This window comes from Puma concolor, chromosome B4 (assembly GCF_028749965.1).
Source record: "Puma concolor isolate L17-30 chromosome B4, mPumCon1.1.hap2, whole genome shotgun sequence".
Lineage (NCBI taxonomy): Eukaryota > Metazoa > Chordata > Mammalia > Carnivora > Felidae > Puma > Puma concolor.
The window spans coordinates 103,429,059-103,446,307 of record NC_141673.1 but is presented as its reverse complement, the minus strand read 5'-3'; the positions used below and the strand labels follow the sequence as shown (position 1 = coordinate 103,446,307).

The 17,249-nt window shown below is 41.2% G+C and overlaps 1 protein-coding gene across 1 annotated transcript in view; it reads left to right on the top strand.

Moving 5' to 3' along the window:
• The window catches only part of NDUFA9 (NADH:ubiquinone oxidoreductase subunit A9), a 38,649-nt gene that overhangs the window by 8,251 nt on the left and 13,149 nt on the right, over positions 1 to 17,249 (top strand). Inside the window, exons 3-6 of the mRNA XM_025930517.2 lie at positions 120 to 217; positions 4,461 to 4,552; positions 7,235 to 7,376; positions 11,780 to 11,882. Coding sequence (XP_025786302.1) covers positions 120 to 217; positions 4,461 to 4,552; positions 7,235 to 7,376; positions 11,780 to 11,882 — 435 coding nt within the window. The remainder of the gene's footprint in view (positions 1 to 119; positions 218 to 4,460; positions 4,553 to 7,234; positions 7,377 to 11,779; positions 11,883 to 17,249) is intronic.

Here is a 17,249-nt window from a genome sequence, read left to right as displayed (position 1 = left end):
GTGAAACATGATTTCCATTTACTTGTCATGCTGTAATTTAAATATTTACCAACTCACTGTTGTATAAAGTATTCATATTATGTTAGTATTGATCCTTGTTTCAATCCGTTCTTTTTTAGGACGTATGGGGTCACAGGTGATCATACCCTATCGGTGTGAAGCATATGACACCATGCACCTTCGTCCCATGGGTGACCTGGGTCAGATTATCTTTCTGGTAAGAGTCTGTGTGACTGATTGCTGATTACTGGAGTTGACTGATGTAAAGTACTGAGGTCATTTTTAGGAGAGAGAGGCAGTATAATAAAGCAGCAGTTTCATCTCAGAGTGAACCAAGGGCATCCTCCATTTACCTCATTCTTATAAACTCTTATCTAGCAGTTGGCAAATGTCATTTTCTGTAAAAAGCCAGTTGGTAAATATTTTAGCCTTTGTAGGTCATAGGGTCTTTGTCATGATTACTCAGCTCTCCCCTTTTGCCTGAAAGTAGCCATAGATAAAATATAAATGAATGGGAGTGACTGTGTTCTAATAAAAGTTTATTTACAAAGTTAGACTATAGGCTAGATTTGCCCATGGGTCATAATTTGCTGATCCCTGCTCTAGGCCCCTGCCATCCACTATGGTAGCCATTAGCCACATGTGGCCACTGAACACTTGAAATGTGGCCAATCTTAATTCAGATGTGATGTAAGTATAAAATACAATCAAATTTCAACGACATAGTACAAAGAAAATAATATAAGTCATGAATAATTTTTTACACTTACTAAATATTAAAATAATATAAGGGGTATATTTGGTTAAATAAAGTATATTATTAAAATGAATTTCGCCTGTTTCATTTTACTCTTTAAGAAAAAAGTTTTTAAAATATTTATTTATTTATTTTGAGAGAGAGAGACAGAGAGAGAGAACATGTGTGTGCTTGGGGGGAGAGGCAGAGAAAGAGAGTGAGAGAATCCCAAGCAGGCTCTGAGCTGTCCGCGCAGAGCCTGATGTGGGGCTCGAACCCACGAACTGAACCATGAGATCATGACCTGAACCGAAACCAAGAGTTGGATGCTTAGGCAACTGAGCCAGCCAGGTGCCCCTAAAATTAAAAAAAAAAAAAAATTTAATGTTGATTTACTTTTGAAAGGGAGAGAGAGAGAGAGACAGAGACGGAGACAGAGTGTGGGTGGAGGAGAGGCATAGAGAGAAAGAGACACACACACAGAATCCAAAGCACTCTCCAGGCTCTCAGCTGTCAGCATAGAGCCCAACGTGGGCCTCAAACTCACAGACCGTGAGATCGTGACCTGAGCCAAAGCTGGGATGCTTAACCAACTGAGCCACCCAGGCGCCCCTCATTTTACTATTTTAGATGTGACTAGTGGAGAGGTATCTGGGTGGCTCAATTGGTTAATCATTCAACTCTTGATTTCGGCTCAGGTCATGATTTCCAGGTCATGAAATAGAGCCCCGCATTGGGCCCCTGTGCTGGGAATGGAGCCTGCTTAAGATATTCTCTCTCTCTCTTACTCTCTCTCTCTCTCAAAAAAAAAAAATTAATAACAATAAATGTGAGAGTAGAAAATTCAGAATTGCCTATGTGCCTTATGTTATATTTCTGTTGGACAGTGCTTCCGTAGACTGAAAATCACACATACGGTGTTTTATGACTTGCTTCCTTGGCACAGACTTAGCTTAGAACACTGCTTGCTGTGCCTTCCCTGTTGTTACTCTTTAATCTGAAGGTTCTTTCTTTGGGCCAGTGGTTGCCTATGGGGCGAGGCAGGGGATACAGGGTAGGGGAGACCCTTCAGTGCTGTGATTAGAAATGTGTGGGCCTTTATGGTTGCCACAACGACTGGTGATCATACTGATTTATTAGCTAGGGACCAGGGATGCTAAGTAGCATACAGTGCCCAAGGCAGTCCCTTTCCACAAAGAGCTCTGTTGCCCCAATGTCTACAGTTACCCTATAGAGAAACACTCTGGGTGCTTCCTCTCCTATTCTTCTGCCTAAATTTTCCTGTGTTTATCATCCTGTATGGAGTTGAGCTCTTCCATTTACACACTTTCCCCTCTTTTTTTTTTTTTTTATTTTTTTTTATTTAAAAAAAATTTTTTTTTCCCAACGTTTGTTTATTTTTGGGACAGAGAGAGACAGAGCATGAACGGGGGAGGGGCAGAGAGAGAGGGAGACACAGAATCGGAAACAGGCTCCAGGCTCTGAGCCATCAGCCCAGAGCCTGATGCGGGGCTCGAACTCACGGACCGCGAGATCGTGACCTGGCTGAAGTCGGACGCTTAACCGACTGCGCCACCCAGGCGCCCCCCCTCTTTTTTTTAATTAATATAATTTATTGTCCTCAGTTCTCAGTATTTAAGAGTCTCTTATGGTTTGCCTCCCTCCCTCTCTCTTTTTTTTCCCCTTCCCCTCCCCCATGGTCTTCTGTTAAGTTTCTCAAAATCCACTTTCCCCTCTTAAAAAATATTTGGTAAACATCCTTAAGATCTCTGATACATTCATTCAGAGTATTTGTGATCTCTCTTACATTTTTACTTTTAATAGCTTTTCATTTATTCTTTACTGAAAGTTCACAAGCTAAGTATAATACTATACTGGAAATTTCTTGTTTCTATAAAGTGTTTTTCTTTTCTAAAATCTTAATCTTCATGGTGTTACAGTTACAGGAGCTTAGCTTTTCTCCTGTTTCTTTGTGACTTGAGATTATGGGTCGCCTTGTCAGTCCTCAGAATTAAAGTATTTCGCAAATAATAGGTGAACACTTTGACTGGCTTACACATGCAGAGTCATTGGAATGGAGCCATATGATGTATATTCCATTTTTACCACAGGTATTTAAGCTTTGATGAGTAAGACCACAGGGAGCTCTCAGTCTTAAAAGAGAGTATGGAGACTAAACATATAACTTTGAATGTAATAATGTTTACAAAAGGGGAAGTACAGGAAAGGTAAAATGGGAGACTTCACTGTTGTTTATTTTTGAGAAGGATGGACCATACTGGGTGTGGAGCCCTGATTTCCCTGCTTTGGTCTCCATTGGAAACTTCTGTCTTAATGGCCACTTGGTTTGCTAACCTGAGTGCGCTCCCTGGGCCTCATCCCTGGGAATTTGGTTTCCTTTTAGTTCTTTCTCTCCAGGCATCCCTCTTGGGCCTTTCATGCAGTTATGCACCAATCTCTTCCACTGTGAATCTTCTTGGATTCTTTTTCTTCTCCCTTTGCCATCTTTTCTAAAAAAGTTTCAGCTCTGTATGTGTAGAACTGCTGTTTTTGTTGGGTATGTCACACACCGTGCAGCAGATTTTATGTCTCTTTTACATAATCTTCATAACAAACACATGAGGTAGGTTGTATTTTCAAATTTTTTATTTTTTATTTTCAAATTTTACATGGAGGTTGGAGAATTTGTACAGTTTATAAAAAGGCAAATGGAATTTGCATTCCTGTCTGACTCCACAGCTATTACTCTACACTTCTCTTGTTCCCTCCCCCCTCCCCCGCACTTCTTCGCTTATAACTACTTCCTCCTTCTGAGAGCTTCATCTTTTGCTCTGGAATCGGATTTCTGTAGCCATGGCTCTCTTTTCTAAATTGCACAGGGATGTTAGTGCACCCCCTTCTGCTAACTTCCCCCCTCACCTCCCTCCCCACTCACTCTTACGTACACCTTAGCATTTGACCCTAAGAAACTTCTTACTGCTTATTATTTCCCACTCAAATGCTTAAAAAATCCAATTTCATTTTAATGTAGAAAATGCTGTACCTTTGCTAGGGGTTATTTCATCCCCGGTTTCTATTTTGGACCCGAATCGTCAGTCTGACTATAGTCTGAATCACTCAGAACTTTAGTTCTACACGAAAATCTGCCATGGGCTCAGCCTGCACTTTGGGGCAGGTCACACCTCCCCGAGTGCGCTTGACATGTCTTTGAAGTAGAAATGACTAGATCTGGGATTGTGAAGAGGAAAGAGTTGAAATAAGAAAATAGTCACGAAGGCTCCCATTTTAACATTAGCCTTTAGGAGATAGTCCTCCTGTCTTTAGTCTGTAACTGGTTGCCACCAAAAGGGAAAGTCCATTTTCCTCCCAAATAATCCTTGGTCTTTGGCTGTGTTTCAGGAAGGGAGATTTGGTAACTAGAATCCCTTACAAACTTGCTGGGGACAGTTGGGTGGCCAAAAATGGATATGCCCCACTAGAAATGAATATTGTCTTTTCCAATTCTGTCATTTCATTACCTGAATGAAATAGATGTTCTTTGACCTATTTGTCTCCAGGAGAGCTAGAGAATCAGCAAGGAGTTCAGACCTCATGACCGTTTTTGTTGTAATAAATGGAGCCTATATAAAATGGTACTAAATTCTGACTATATCAGATGGCCTATTTTGAAACGTGCCAGGGGAGACCCCTTATGTTTTCATCTGACCGGCTACTGTTTTTCTAGGAATGGAATGGCAAGGACAAAGATTCTATCCGAAGAGCAGTGAAGCACAGCAATGTGGTCATTAATCTTGTTGGGCGAGAATGGGAAACCAAGTAAGTCTTTGGCTTGATTTTTCTTTTTCTTTTCTTTTTTTTAAATTCAAATTCAAGTTAGTTAACATACAGTGTACTATTGGTTTCAGGGGCAGAATTTAGTGATTCATCACTTCCATACAACACCCAGTGCTCATCCCGACAAGTGCCCTTCTTAATGTCCTTCATCCATTTAGTCCATCCCCCACACCGCCTCCCCTCCAGCCACTCTGTTTGTTCTCTGTATTTAAGAGTCTTTTACAGTTTATCTCCCTCTCTGTTTTTATCTTATTTTTTCTTCTCTTCCCCTATGTTCATTTGTTTTATTTCTTAAATTCCACATATGAGTGAAATCATACAATATTTATTTTTCTCTGACTGATTTATTTCATTTAGCATAATATATACTCCAGTTTCATCCACGTTGCTGCAAATGGCAAGATTTCATTGTTTTTGATTGCCAAGTAATATTCCATTGTGTGTGTGTGTGTGTGTGTGTGTGTGTGTGTGTGTGTGTGTGTACACACACACATGCACACACCCTCTTTATCTATTCATCAGTTGATGGACACATGAGCTCTTTCTGCATTTGGCTGTTGTTGATAGTGTTGCTATAAACATTGGGGGTGCATGTGCCCCTTTGAATCAGCATTTTTGTATCCTTTGGATAAATACTTTGTAGTGAGTTGCTGGGTCGTAGGCTAATTCTATTTTTAATTTTTTGAGGAACCTCTATACTGTTTTCCAGAGTGGCCACTTTGCATTCCCACTTGCAGTGTAAGAGGGTGCCCCTTTCTCCACGTCGTCGCCAACATCTGTTGTTTCCTGAGTTGTTAATGTTAGCCATCTGACAGGGATGAGGCAGTAATTATGGTTTTGATTTGTATTTCCCTGATGATGAGCAAGGTTGAGCATTTTTTCATGTGTCTGTAACCATCTGGATGTCTCTTGTTTTTTCTTTGCATGTGATGACTTAAGTTTCAGTAGACATTCACTGGGTACCTTCTACTGTCAGGCATTGTAGTTGTCACATTTTTTATTAGTCCATCATTAAGCATTAATATTGAACACCCGTTTATATACCCAATAACACCCTTTCAAGAGGTTTAGTCGGCGGTAAGTCTGGTATGTAAGCAATGTGATATGTTACCCATAAAAAGCTAATAGAGATTGTGTTAGTATGGTTGGTGTCATCAACTTGACGGAACCACCGGTTGTTCATGAATTACTGATGCTGTGTTTGGATTTGTCCAGCTGGGATGGATTAGGTAGGAGGATTTTGCCTATCCTGCTGTTCGTCAAACTGAACATTGGTTTTTCTTGTGTAAACAGTGTTCTAGATCTGTTCACACTGTTAAAGATAACATGAATATTGGTTTGAACAGTTCTTTTTACCTTTTGTGTGGGTTGTTCATCAACAAATAGTGTTTTAATCTCACAGTTCCGCAACACTTTGTTCACACCATTTTCTTAATATTTATTAAGTGTGATTATCTGTGTCTGCCTTAGCACATATTTTTAAGTTCTTTGATTACTTACAGGGTTTTTTTGACTTTATATCTCCTGTAGTGACTTATAGAAGTGCCTTGTACAGAGTAAGTATTAATCTTATTATGTAATGTTAACGTTATTGTATTAAATTGGTGACTGATTTTTTAGTTTCTTTTTTTTTTCCCCGAGGGAAAAGGATAAGAAGGCCCAAGCATAAGAAGTGGTTCCTTTTTAGCTCCCAACACTTCCCCCCTCCCTACCCAACCACTGCAGCCAGATACCCTTAAAGGGTCTCAGCCTTGGGATTCCTTGAGGACAGAGAATATTATGTGTGCTGATTTATAACTTATGGTGAGGTTTAAATTATGTACAGTAATGACAGCGAGCAGTAAAGTTAAAAAAAAATACATATATACTATATACATATATATATTTTTTCTTACATACATATTTTGATTTTGGGTTAAATCATTGCCATTTAAACATTTAACTATTGGGGCGCCTGGGTGGCGCAGTCGGTTAAGCGGCCGACTTCAGCCAGGTCACGATCTCGCGGTCTGTGAGTTCGAGCCCCACGTTGGGCTCTGGGCTGATGGCTCAGAGCCTGGAGCCTGTTTCTGATTCTGTGTCTCCCTCTCTCTCTGCCCCTCCCCCGTTCATGTTCTGTCTCTCTCTGTCCCAAAAAAATAAATAAACGTTAAAAAAAAATTAAAAAAAAAAATAAATAAACATTTAACTATTATGAGGGTGCCTGGATGGCTCAGTTGGTTGAATGTCTGATTCCTGATTTCAGCTCAGGTCATGATCTTAGGGTCATGGGATCTAGCCCCATGTTGGGTTCCATGCTACGTATGGAGTCTGTTTGAGATTCATATTCTCTCTCTCTCTCTCTCTCTCTCTCTCTCTCTCCCCCTCCCTCCCTCCCTCTCCCCCTCTCCCCTCTCCCCCCTCCCTCCCTCCCTTCCTCCCTCCCTTTCTCTCCCCCTCTCCCTCTCCCCCCCACTCTCCCTCCTTCTGCCCTTCCCTCACTCATTCTCTCTCTCTCTCTGTCTCTCTCACACACACACACACAAATTAAAAATAAATAAATAATAAAAGTTTAACTGTTATGAATTCCAGCAATAGTATGGAAAACCAGTTTATCACAGAAAACTTTGAAATCCTGAGTCAAGTGTTCTTAACTGATCCTCCTTTTTTCTTTCTTTCTTTCAGAAACTTTGATTTTGAGGATGTTTTTGTGAAGATTCCCCAAGCAATTGCTCAAGTGTCCAAGGAAGCTGGAGTTGAAAAATTCATTCATGTTTCACATCTGAATGCTGATATTAAAAGCTCTTCTAGATATCTGAGAAATAAGGTAAGTGACAAGTTGACCTGGGAAGTGGTTCACAGAGCCAGAGTTTCTTGGCCCCTTTGAAACATGAGTTAAGTGAGAAGGGTTTCTCACTGACATTTCCAGAATTAAAAGGGGCTTCTGATTCTCTGTATCCAGAACTAGATTGACGTGTGTGATATGTGTGTGTTGTGTTCTGACAATTTGGTTAAGTGCCCTCTGTTTGCAGGGAACTATGGTAAGGGGCTTCAGAGAAAGACAGAGCATTTATTACCTGTTCTCAGAGTTCTTTGACAATGGCTCCAGCTTTTTGACCCACTGCATTTTTTTATTGAACAAATTATTTATTAAGTACCTACTGCATGCTGCATATTGAATTAGGCAGTAGGCATACGGTAGTGAATAAAACGGACTTGGTCTTAGCCCATATCTCATTTCTAGTCCACTGAGGAAAATAACTCCAGTTGTGCCTGGTGTTGCAAAGTAGAGAGCTGTGCCATAAGAGCGAACTGTGCCATAAGAGCATATAATGGGGGAGAGAGGACATCTATCAGTCAGGTGCATTTAATTGCTAGCATCCGAAAACCCAATGTTAAAGGCCCCATGTTTCTGAAAAATCCAGCAATTGGGATAGGGAAGCTTAGCCACATTGGTGCCAAGGTACATCAGGGTTTCAGCTTTGTTTCTCTGTGATTCTTTCACCTCTTTCTTTTTGTGTAAGCTCTGTTTCTGTAAGAAACAGAGCTGGCTAGCAGCACATCTGAGCCTCACCATTTTCATACTGCATGGATGAAGGAGAATGGGTGTGTGCACTCTGTGCCTGCCTCTCCCCTGGCATTCACAGAATCCTCTGAATCCATGGTTATTTGGAAGGGCAGGGGCTGGGACTGGAGTCAGTGGTGGGGCAGAGAGAAGACTCCAAGATGCCCAGCCCTGTAGCTTACACCACTGGACAGATGGTGGTGCTGTTGAATAAGGTGAGAAACACTTGAGAAGGACAAGGCTTTTGGACAGTGGTTCTTAGTTGTAGCTGCTCATTAGAATCACTGAGGAAATTTTGAAAAATCCTGATGCCCAGGCTTCACCCTGGCCAAAGAAAATAGAATCTCTGGGGATAGACCTTGGGTATTTGGTATTTTTTAAGTCTCCCTAGAGAGTTCCACTGTGCAGCAAAGATTGAGATAGAATATTTACAGAGAAGGAAGAGGATGATCTAGTTTTGTACTCAGGTCGCATTTCAGGTATGTGTCAGTCATCCAAGTCACAATGGGGAATGGGGTTTATGATCCTAGAGCTCAGAAATGAGGTCTGGTTTGGAGATACAAAACCAGTTAATTGAAGCAATGTTTGGGAATAAGATTGCCTAGTGAGGAAGCATAGATTGAGAGAACTTTGGACGGGCCCAGAGGAGTACCGATGATTAGTGTGCTTTGGTAGACAAGGAGACACCTGTAAAAACCCAAACAAGTAAAAAGGCTGAGAAGGAGTAGATGTGGTGAGGTGGGGAAACCAGGAGAGTACAAGGTCATGGAAGCCAAGGGAAGACCGTCGCAAGGAGAGAGTAGTTGCTTACGAACGCCATTGAGAAGCTAAGGGAGGTGAGAACTAGAAAGTCACCTTGGATCTGCGGACATGGAAGTCATCTGATCTGACCAAGAATGGTTTGGGCGCAGGTGTTAGGGCAGAATCCAGAGCACAGGTGAGCAGAGAGTGAGCAGGAGCCGAGGCAGTGGGGATTGGAAGGGCAGGCAGCATGTGTAAGTGGTTTGGTAAGAGGATGGAGGGAGGCAGGCAGCTGGAGGAGCATGTGGAGTTGGGAATCTTTGTCCTTTTCTTTTCTTTTCTTTTCTTTTCTTTTCTTTTCTTTTCTTTTCTTTTCTTTCTTTCTTTCTTTCTTTCTTTCTTTCTTTCTTTCTTTCTTTCTTTCTTTCTTTCAAGGCCTTGACATTGTTTAAGTGCTGGTGAGAAGGTTCTGGTTAAGAGACTGAGGATAAAGGAGAGAGTCAATTGGGCAGGTTCCTGAGGAAGGGCAAGTGAGCCCTGGAGCATGGGAGGCAGGGCCATTTCCCTGTGTGGTAAGAAAGGAGGAGAATTGTAGGTTTTGTGGTGGGAACTTGAGGTGGTTTTTGTCTGCTGCTGTATTTTCTTTGAATTAGAAGGTGAAGTTGGTTACTGGAAGGAAGAAAAAAGTAAGGGAGGAATCTGAATAGGATAGAGAGTGTTTGAAACTGTCATGAGACAATACCTAATTAGAAGAAAGCACTACTTGTGGGAAATGTTGAAGATGCAGTTAAAATGGGTGACATGAGTGTATAGTGGTACCAGTTTATGATTTTTTAAAATTCAGGTGTCATTAACATACATTACATTACTTTGGGTATATAACATAATGATTCGACATAAGTATATATTGAGAGATGATCTCCACAATAAGTCTGGTTAACATCACCACGCATATTCAAAGATTTTTTATCTCAAGATGAGAACTTTTAAGATCTACTCTTTGATTAGCAACTTTGAAATAGTATTTTCCTTACCTATAGTTGCCATGCTTTATGTTACATCCCGAGACTTATTTATTTTGTAACTCCCAAGTTTGTTCCTTTCACTTATACCTTGTACCTTCACTCATTTCACCCACCCTCATCCCCTGCCTCTGGCCATCTGTTCTTTGTATCTAAGAGTTTGGTGGCTTTTTGTTTGTTTTTTGTTATTTTTTATTCCATGTATAAGTGAGATCATATGGTATTTGTCTTTCTCTATTTTGCTTAGCATAATGTCCTCAAGGTCCATCCATATTGTTGCAAATGGCAAGGTTTCCTTTTTTAATGGCTGAGTAAAATATTCTGTGTGTGTGTGTGTGTGTGTGTGTGTGTGTGTGTGTGTGTGTGTGTATGTGTGTGTGTGTGTGTATCACATTTTTTTCATCCATCATCCCCCGATGGACACTTGGGTTGCTTCCATGTCTTGGCTGTTGTAAATAATGCTGCAGTGAACATGGGGATGCAGATATTTTTTCAACTTAGTATTTTCATTTCCTTTGGACATATTAGCAGAAGTGGCATCACTGGATCATATGGTAGTTGTATTTTTTAATTTTTGAGGAACCCCCGTGCTGTTTTCCACGGTGGCTGCACCAATTTACATTTCCACCAATAGTGCACAAGGGCCCCCTTTTCTCCACATCCTCACTAACATTTGTTATTTCTTGTCTTTTTGATAATCGCCATGCTAATAGGTGTGAGGCGATACCTATTTGTGGTTTTGATTTGTATTTCCCTGATGATTAGTGATTCTGGGCACCTTTTTATACATGTTGGCCATCTGTATGTCTTCTTTGGAAAAATGTCTATTCAGATCTTCTTCCCATTTTTTAATCAAATTGGGGTGGTTTTATTTTTTATTGAGTTGTCCGATTATGATTTATTTTCCTCCATCTCTGAAGGCAGGAGGAGTGCATGGCTCAAAGGAGGCTAACAGGGTTCTTTCAGAATTGGGATTTTGCCTGGTGGGTGGAGTCAAGACAAAGGGACAAGGTAATTTACAATATTGGTAAGAGAGTGATTAAAAAGTTGGGCCATGGAATCTAATCTGAGGCAGGTTAGGAGGGCTTGATGAGTAGGAAAGCAGCATCAGAGGGCTAGAACGCCTGAGAATTCAGGTGAAGGCCAGATATCTCAGGAAGAGATGAATGAAGCACCTGGAGGTATGGGAGGTTGCCATCTGAGAGCAGGATGTCTTCAGTTAGTGTTTCAGAAGACAGGCACTTGTAGTTGTTGATATGGACTGTGGCCTGAATGAGTTGAGAGGGGCAGAAGTGGAGAGAAGAGGAGGTCATTGGAATTGAGAAGCTCAAGAAACTGAGAGGTTCAAGCCTACCTGGACATATAGGTCACTCACAGGAGTCATGCAGGTGGAGAGGAAGGCTGGACTCGGTGCTGATACCTGCATTGAAAGAGGCCTTGTCTAGGAGGAGATAGATGATAGGCAAAGGTGTTGAGGTTCGGGAGGTTCCTGGCCCCTCCCCGACTCCTCTGGGTATGTATGTGTGCTGCCACTTCCATATCGTGGCCTCCCACCACGCTATCCTTTCTCTGGCAGGCTGCTAGATTGTTGACACAAACTAGAGGACCTGTAAGTAGAAAGAAAAATGGAAGCTAGAAAAGTTCTACTCTGATTTTTCTCCTTTCTTCTTCAGCCTAAGCTTTCCTAGAATAAATACGGGAAGGAACCCAACAAGAGCCATATGAGGCAGGACATTTTTGTGTATTATTTAAAAACAAAAATTCTGGGTAACTGACCTTTATGAATCATACCGTAATCTGCAGAAACTGACCTTTGAAATACCAGTAACGTCCTAATAGTAGAAGGAATTCGAGCTTTGTTCTCTCCTCTCAGAACTCTGCTTTGTTTGGTTGCTTGTTTAGGCTGTTGGAGAGAAGGAAGTGAGAGATGCCTTTCCGGAAGCCATTATCATAAAGCCGTCGGACATCTTTGGAAGAGAAGATAGATTCCTCAATCATTTTGCAAGTATGTATGCTTGTGTTCTGTCCTAGTCATAGAAAAGAGGATACGAGTTAACCAGGTTGAGGTGAAGCATAAGCTAACAGTGTTCTCTGATTTGACAGACTAAGGTGTATTTTCTCTCCCCCAGTTGCTTTTTTTCTCCCCAGAGGTCCTATTTGCCTAGTGTGATCTTCGTTACAGCCTGTGAAAAGAGCACCTTAGATTCACAGAAAGGTCATGGGAGTTCTGTGAGGGTGGCAAGTCCACAAGAGGCAGCTTCCTTATCTGTTGCAATGGAGATGATAATGTCTGCCTCAGGACTGGCGTGTTACTGGAATGCAATAGCCCCTGTCACAGCACCTGGCCCACAGTACCTGCTTAAATGTTGGCCTTACTTATTTTTCCTATGAAGCCCCCGTTTCCTAACTACTTTCTCACATTAGTCCACATTCAGTCAAGTCACTTAGATGTTGATCTGAAAGACAGAGAGGTAGCATCATATTTTGTAAGGTGCGTGTAATAGGTCTTCCTTATAAATAGTCATTTCTGTGGAATGGGATTAGGGATTGATAAATATTAATTTGGCCATTGGTAAACTGGAAGTAGTTGGTATGTAAACTGCTTTCATGAGCTGGGCATCATGTTATGCTTACTCAGGGTTTTTGTTTGTTTAATAATTAGACTTGTCTAGGCAAAGGAAATCAGTCTCCTTGACTAAGTGATGAGGTTTTGAGATTCTACAGGAAAAAAATGATTTCCCTGTACATTTGCAGGAGTGGCAGGGGAGAATACATTTTTTTATTTATTATTTATTTTGAGAGAGAGGGAGAGAGAGCACGTGTGTGAGCGGGGGAGGGGCAGAGAGAGAGGGAGAGAGAGAGAGAGAGAGAGAGAGAGAGAGAGAACCTCAAGCAGGCTCCATGCTGTCAGCACAGAGCCAAGTGTGGGACTCAGATTCACAAACTGTGAGATCATGACCTAGGCCAAATCAAGAGTCAGTTGCTTAACCAGTTGAGCCACCCAGGCACCCTTGGGGGGAGAATATATTTTTAAAGTCTGTGATAAGAACCCAGCTTTAGTTTCTGATTCTATCAAATTACCAGGTACCTGTCATTTTATTCACTTATATATTAGGAGACGATTCTGCCTCTCCTAGGGAGTAGTAGGATGGTTAGTGAGGCACAGTTTTATCATTAGCTTTCTATTTCTCCTCATTAGCTATTTATATTATTTCTTTCAGTTTTCTTTGTCCTTTGTCCATGTATGTTTGGGTTTTTTTGAGAGGTGTTTTTCTTACTAATTTGTCTAGACTCTTTGTATATTAAGGGTACACATCTTTGGTTATATTTGCTGCAGTTTTTTTGTTGGCATGTTTACTTGAGTTATTTTAAAATTAAATAGGCTTTACTTATTATTTTTTTAATGTTTTATTTATTCTTGAGAGAGAGAGAGAGAGAGCATGAGTGAGGGAGGGGCAAAGAGAGAGAGGGACACAGAATCTGAAGCAGACTGCAGGCTCTGAGCTGTCAACACAGAGCCCCACGTGGAACTGGAACTCACAAGCTGTGAGATCATGACGTGAACTGAATGAAGTCAGATGCTCAACTGACTGAGCCACCCAGGCGCCCCGCCCCATTTGATTTTTTTTAGAGTAGTTTTAGGTCTGCAGAAAAGTTGAGTGGAAAGCACAGGTTCCCATATATTCTTTAATCCCTCAGTCTTTCCCCACACTTTTCTCTATTATTAACATTTGGCATTAGTGTATAGTATGTTTGTTACAATTGATGAGCCAATATTGATACATTATTATTAACTCAAGTCCATAATTTACATTAGGATTCATTCTTTATGTTGTACATTCTGTGTATTTTGACAAATGTTTGATAACATCTACCATTAGAGTATCATAGAGAATAATTTCATTGCCTTAAAAATCTGTGTTCAGGGTGTGCCTGGGTGGCTCAGTCAGGTAAACATCTGACTTTCGCTCAGGTCAGGATCTCAGGATTCGTGAGTTCAAGCCCTGCATCAGGCTCTGTGCTGACAGCTCAGAGCCTGGAGCCTACTTCGGTTCTCTCTCTCCCTCTCTGCTGCTCCCCTGCTCACATTCTGTCTGTTTGTCTCTCTCTCACTCACTCAAAATATAAAACATTAAAAAGAGTTTCCTTCATGTCTTTTCATGGCTGAGAGCTTATTTCTTTTTATGGCTAAATAATATTCAATATAATATTCAATTGTATGGATGACCACAGTTCATTTGTCCAATTTAGATATTTTTATCATGTGTTTTTTTGTGTTTTTTCCTCCTGATTGCTCATGTCGTTTCACATTCAGCATTAATTTCCAATTTAAAAAATTGTGGTAAAATACACATATAAAATTTACCATTTGCTTTGGACTGAATTATGTCCTTGTCTTCCCTCCTCTCCCCAGATTCTTCTTGAAGCACAAACTTCTAATGTGATTGTATTTGGAGATAGAGCTTTTTAGGAGGTAATTAATGTTAAATAAAGAAATAAGGGTGGGGTCCTTGGTGGCCTTAAGAGAAGAGGAGCTCTCTCCCTGCACATGTGCACTGAGGAAAGGCTGAGGGTGAACATAGCTGGCTGACTGCAAGCCAGGAAGACAGTTCTCATCAGGAGCCAAATCAGTTGACACCTTGATCCTGGACTTTGCAGCCTCCAGAGCTGCAAGGAGATACATTTCTCTAGTTTAAGCCAGCCCGTTACGGTATTTTGTGATGGCTGCCTGAGCTGACTTCTAAGTGTACAGTTCAGTACTGTTAATGTGTATTCACGCTGCAGCTATTCTGTGCAGCTCCTTTCTTCTTGTAGAACTGAAACTCTGTCCAGTAAACACCTTCCTGTTCCCTCTTTCCCCCAGCCCCTGGCAAGCACCATTCTGCTTTCTGCCCCTCTGAATTTGACTGCTGTAGGTATCTCGTATATGTGGAATCACACACCATTTTTTGTCATTGGTTAATTTCATTTAGTATAATGTCCTCATTTATTATGTTTCCTTCCTTTTTTTTAAAATGTTTATTTGTGGCGCCTGGGTGGCGCAGTCGGTTGAGCGTCCGACTTCAGCCAGGTCACGATCTCGCGGTCCGGGAGTTCGAGCCCCGCGTCGGGCTCTGGGCTGATGGCTCAGAGCCTGGAGCCTGTTTCCGATTCTGTGTCTCCCTCTCTCTCTGCCCCTCGCCCGTTCATGCTCTGTCTCTCTCTGTCCCCAAAATAAATAAACGTTGAAAAAAAAAAATTAAAATGTTTATTTGTGTGTGTGTGTGAAAGAGAGAGAGAGAGAGAGAGAGAGAGCACACGCATGCGCAAGTGGGGGAAGGGCAGAGTGAGGGAGAGACAGAGTCCCAAGCGGGCTCTGTGCTGTCAGTGCAGAGCTGGATGTGGTACTTGAACCCAGGAACCGTGAGACCATGACCGGAGCCGAAACCAAGAGTTGGACCGTTAACCAATTGAGCCACCCAGGTGCCCGGTGGATTTTCTTCCCTTTTTAAGGCTGAGTAATATTCCACCGTATACACACACCGCATTTTGCTTATCCGTTCATCTGTCAGTGGACGCTTAGGTTGCTTCCACTTTTTGGCTATTGTGAATAATGCTGCTATTAACACAGATATACAAGTCTCTCTTTGAGACCCTGCTTTCAGTTCTTTGGGGGATATACCCGAAGTAGAATTGTTGGATCATATGGTAGTTCTATTTTTAATTTTTTGAGGAGTTACATACTATTTTCCATAGTGGTTTTTCCAGTTTACACTTTCACCAACAGTGCAGAGCCCAGGGTGCGAATTTTTCTGTATCCTCACCAGCACTTTATTTTCTGTTTTTTGGTTAGTAGCCATCCTAATGAGGGTAAGGTAATAGCTCATGATTTTGATTTGCATTTCTGCAATGATTAGTGATGTTGAACTTTTTTTTTTTTTTTTTCATGTGTTAGCCATTTGTGTATCTTATTTGGAAAAACGTCTGTTCATATCCTTTGCTTATTTTTCAATTGGGTTGTTTTTTGTTATGGTTGAATCATAAGAGCTCTTTATATATTCTGGGTAGTAACACCTTATCAGATATATGACTTAAAAATATTTTCTCCGGGGCACCTGGGTGGCGCAGTCGGTTAAGCGTCCGACTTCAACCAGGTCACGATCTCACGGTCCGTGAGTTCGAGCCCCGCGTCGGGCTCTGGGCTGATGGCTCAGAGCCTGGAGCCTGTTTCCGATTCTGTGTCTCCCTCTCTCTCTGCCCCTCGCCCGTTCATGCTCTGTCTCTCTCTGTCCCAAAAATAAATAAACGTTGAAAAAAAAAATTAAAAAAAAAATATTTTCTCCCACTCTGCAGGCTGCCTTTTCACTCTGTCCTTCAGTGCACAGAAGCTTTTAATTTTGATGTAGTCCAGTTTATTTGCTTTTCCTTTGTTGCCTATGTTTTAGTATCATAGTCAAGAAATCATTGCTGAGTCCAGTGTCATGAAGCTTTCTCCCATATTTTCTTAGGGATTTTGTAGTTTTAGCTCTTATGTTTAAGTCTTTGATCCATCTTGAGTTCATTTTTGTGTATGATGGAAGGTAAGGATCCAACTTCATTCTTTTATATGTGGATATTCAGTTCTCCCAACATCATTTGTTGAAAACGCTGTCATTTCCCTGTTGAACGGTTTTGGTTCCATGTCCAAAAAATTCATTTGACCATACATATAAAGGTTATTTGTATCTGTTCTATTCCACTGGTTTATATGTCTATCTTTATGCCACTGTTTTGATCTCTGATAACTATAGCTTTGTAGTAAGTTTTGAAATCAAGAGATATGAGACCTCCAACTTTTTTTTCTCAAGATAGTTTTGACTAAACAGTAACATGAAAAGATGCTCAACATTATTCCTCATCAGGGAAATACAAATCAAAACCACACTGAGATACCACCTCATGCCAGTCAGAGTGGCTAAAATGAACAAATCAGGAGAATGTAGATGCTGGAGAGGATGTGGAGAAACAGGAACCCTCTTGCACTGTGGTGGGAATGCAAACTGGTGCAGCTGCTCTGGATAACAGTGTGGAGGTTCCTCAAAAAATTAAAAATAGATCTATCCTATGACCCGGCAATAGCACTGCTAGCAATTTACCCAAGGGATACAGGAGTGCTGATGCATAGGGACACTTGTACCCCAATGTTTATAGCAGCACTTTCAACAATCGCCAAATTATGGAAACAGCCTAAATGTCCATCAACTGATGAATGGATAAAGAAGTTGTCCAATGGAATACTACTTGGCAATAAGAAAGAATGAAATCTGGCCATTTGTATCAACGTGGATGGAACTGGAGAGTGTTATGCTAAGTGAAATAAGTCAGGCAGAGAAAGACAGGTACCATATGTTTT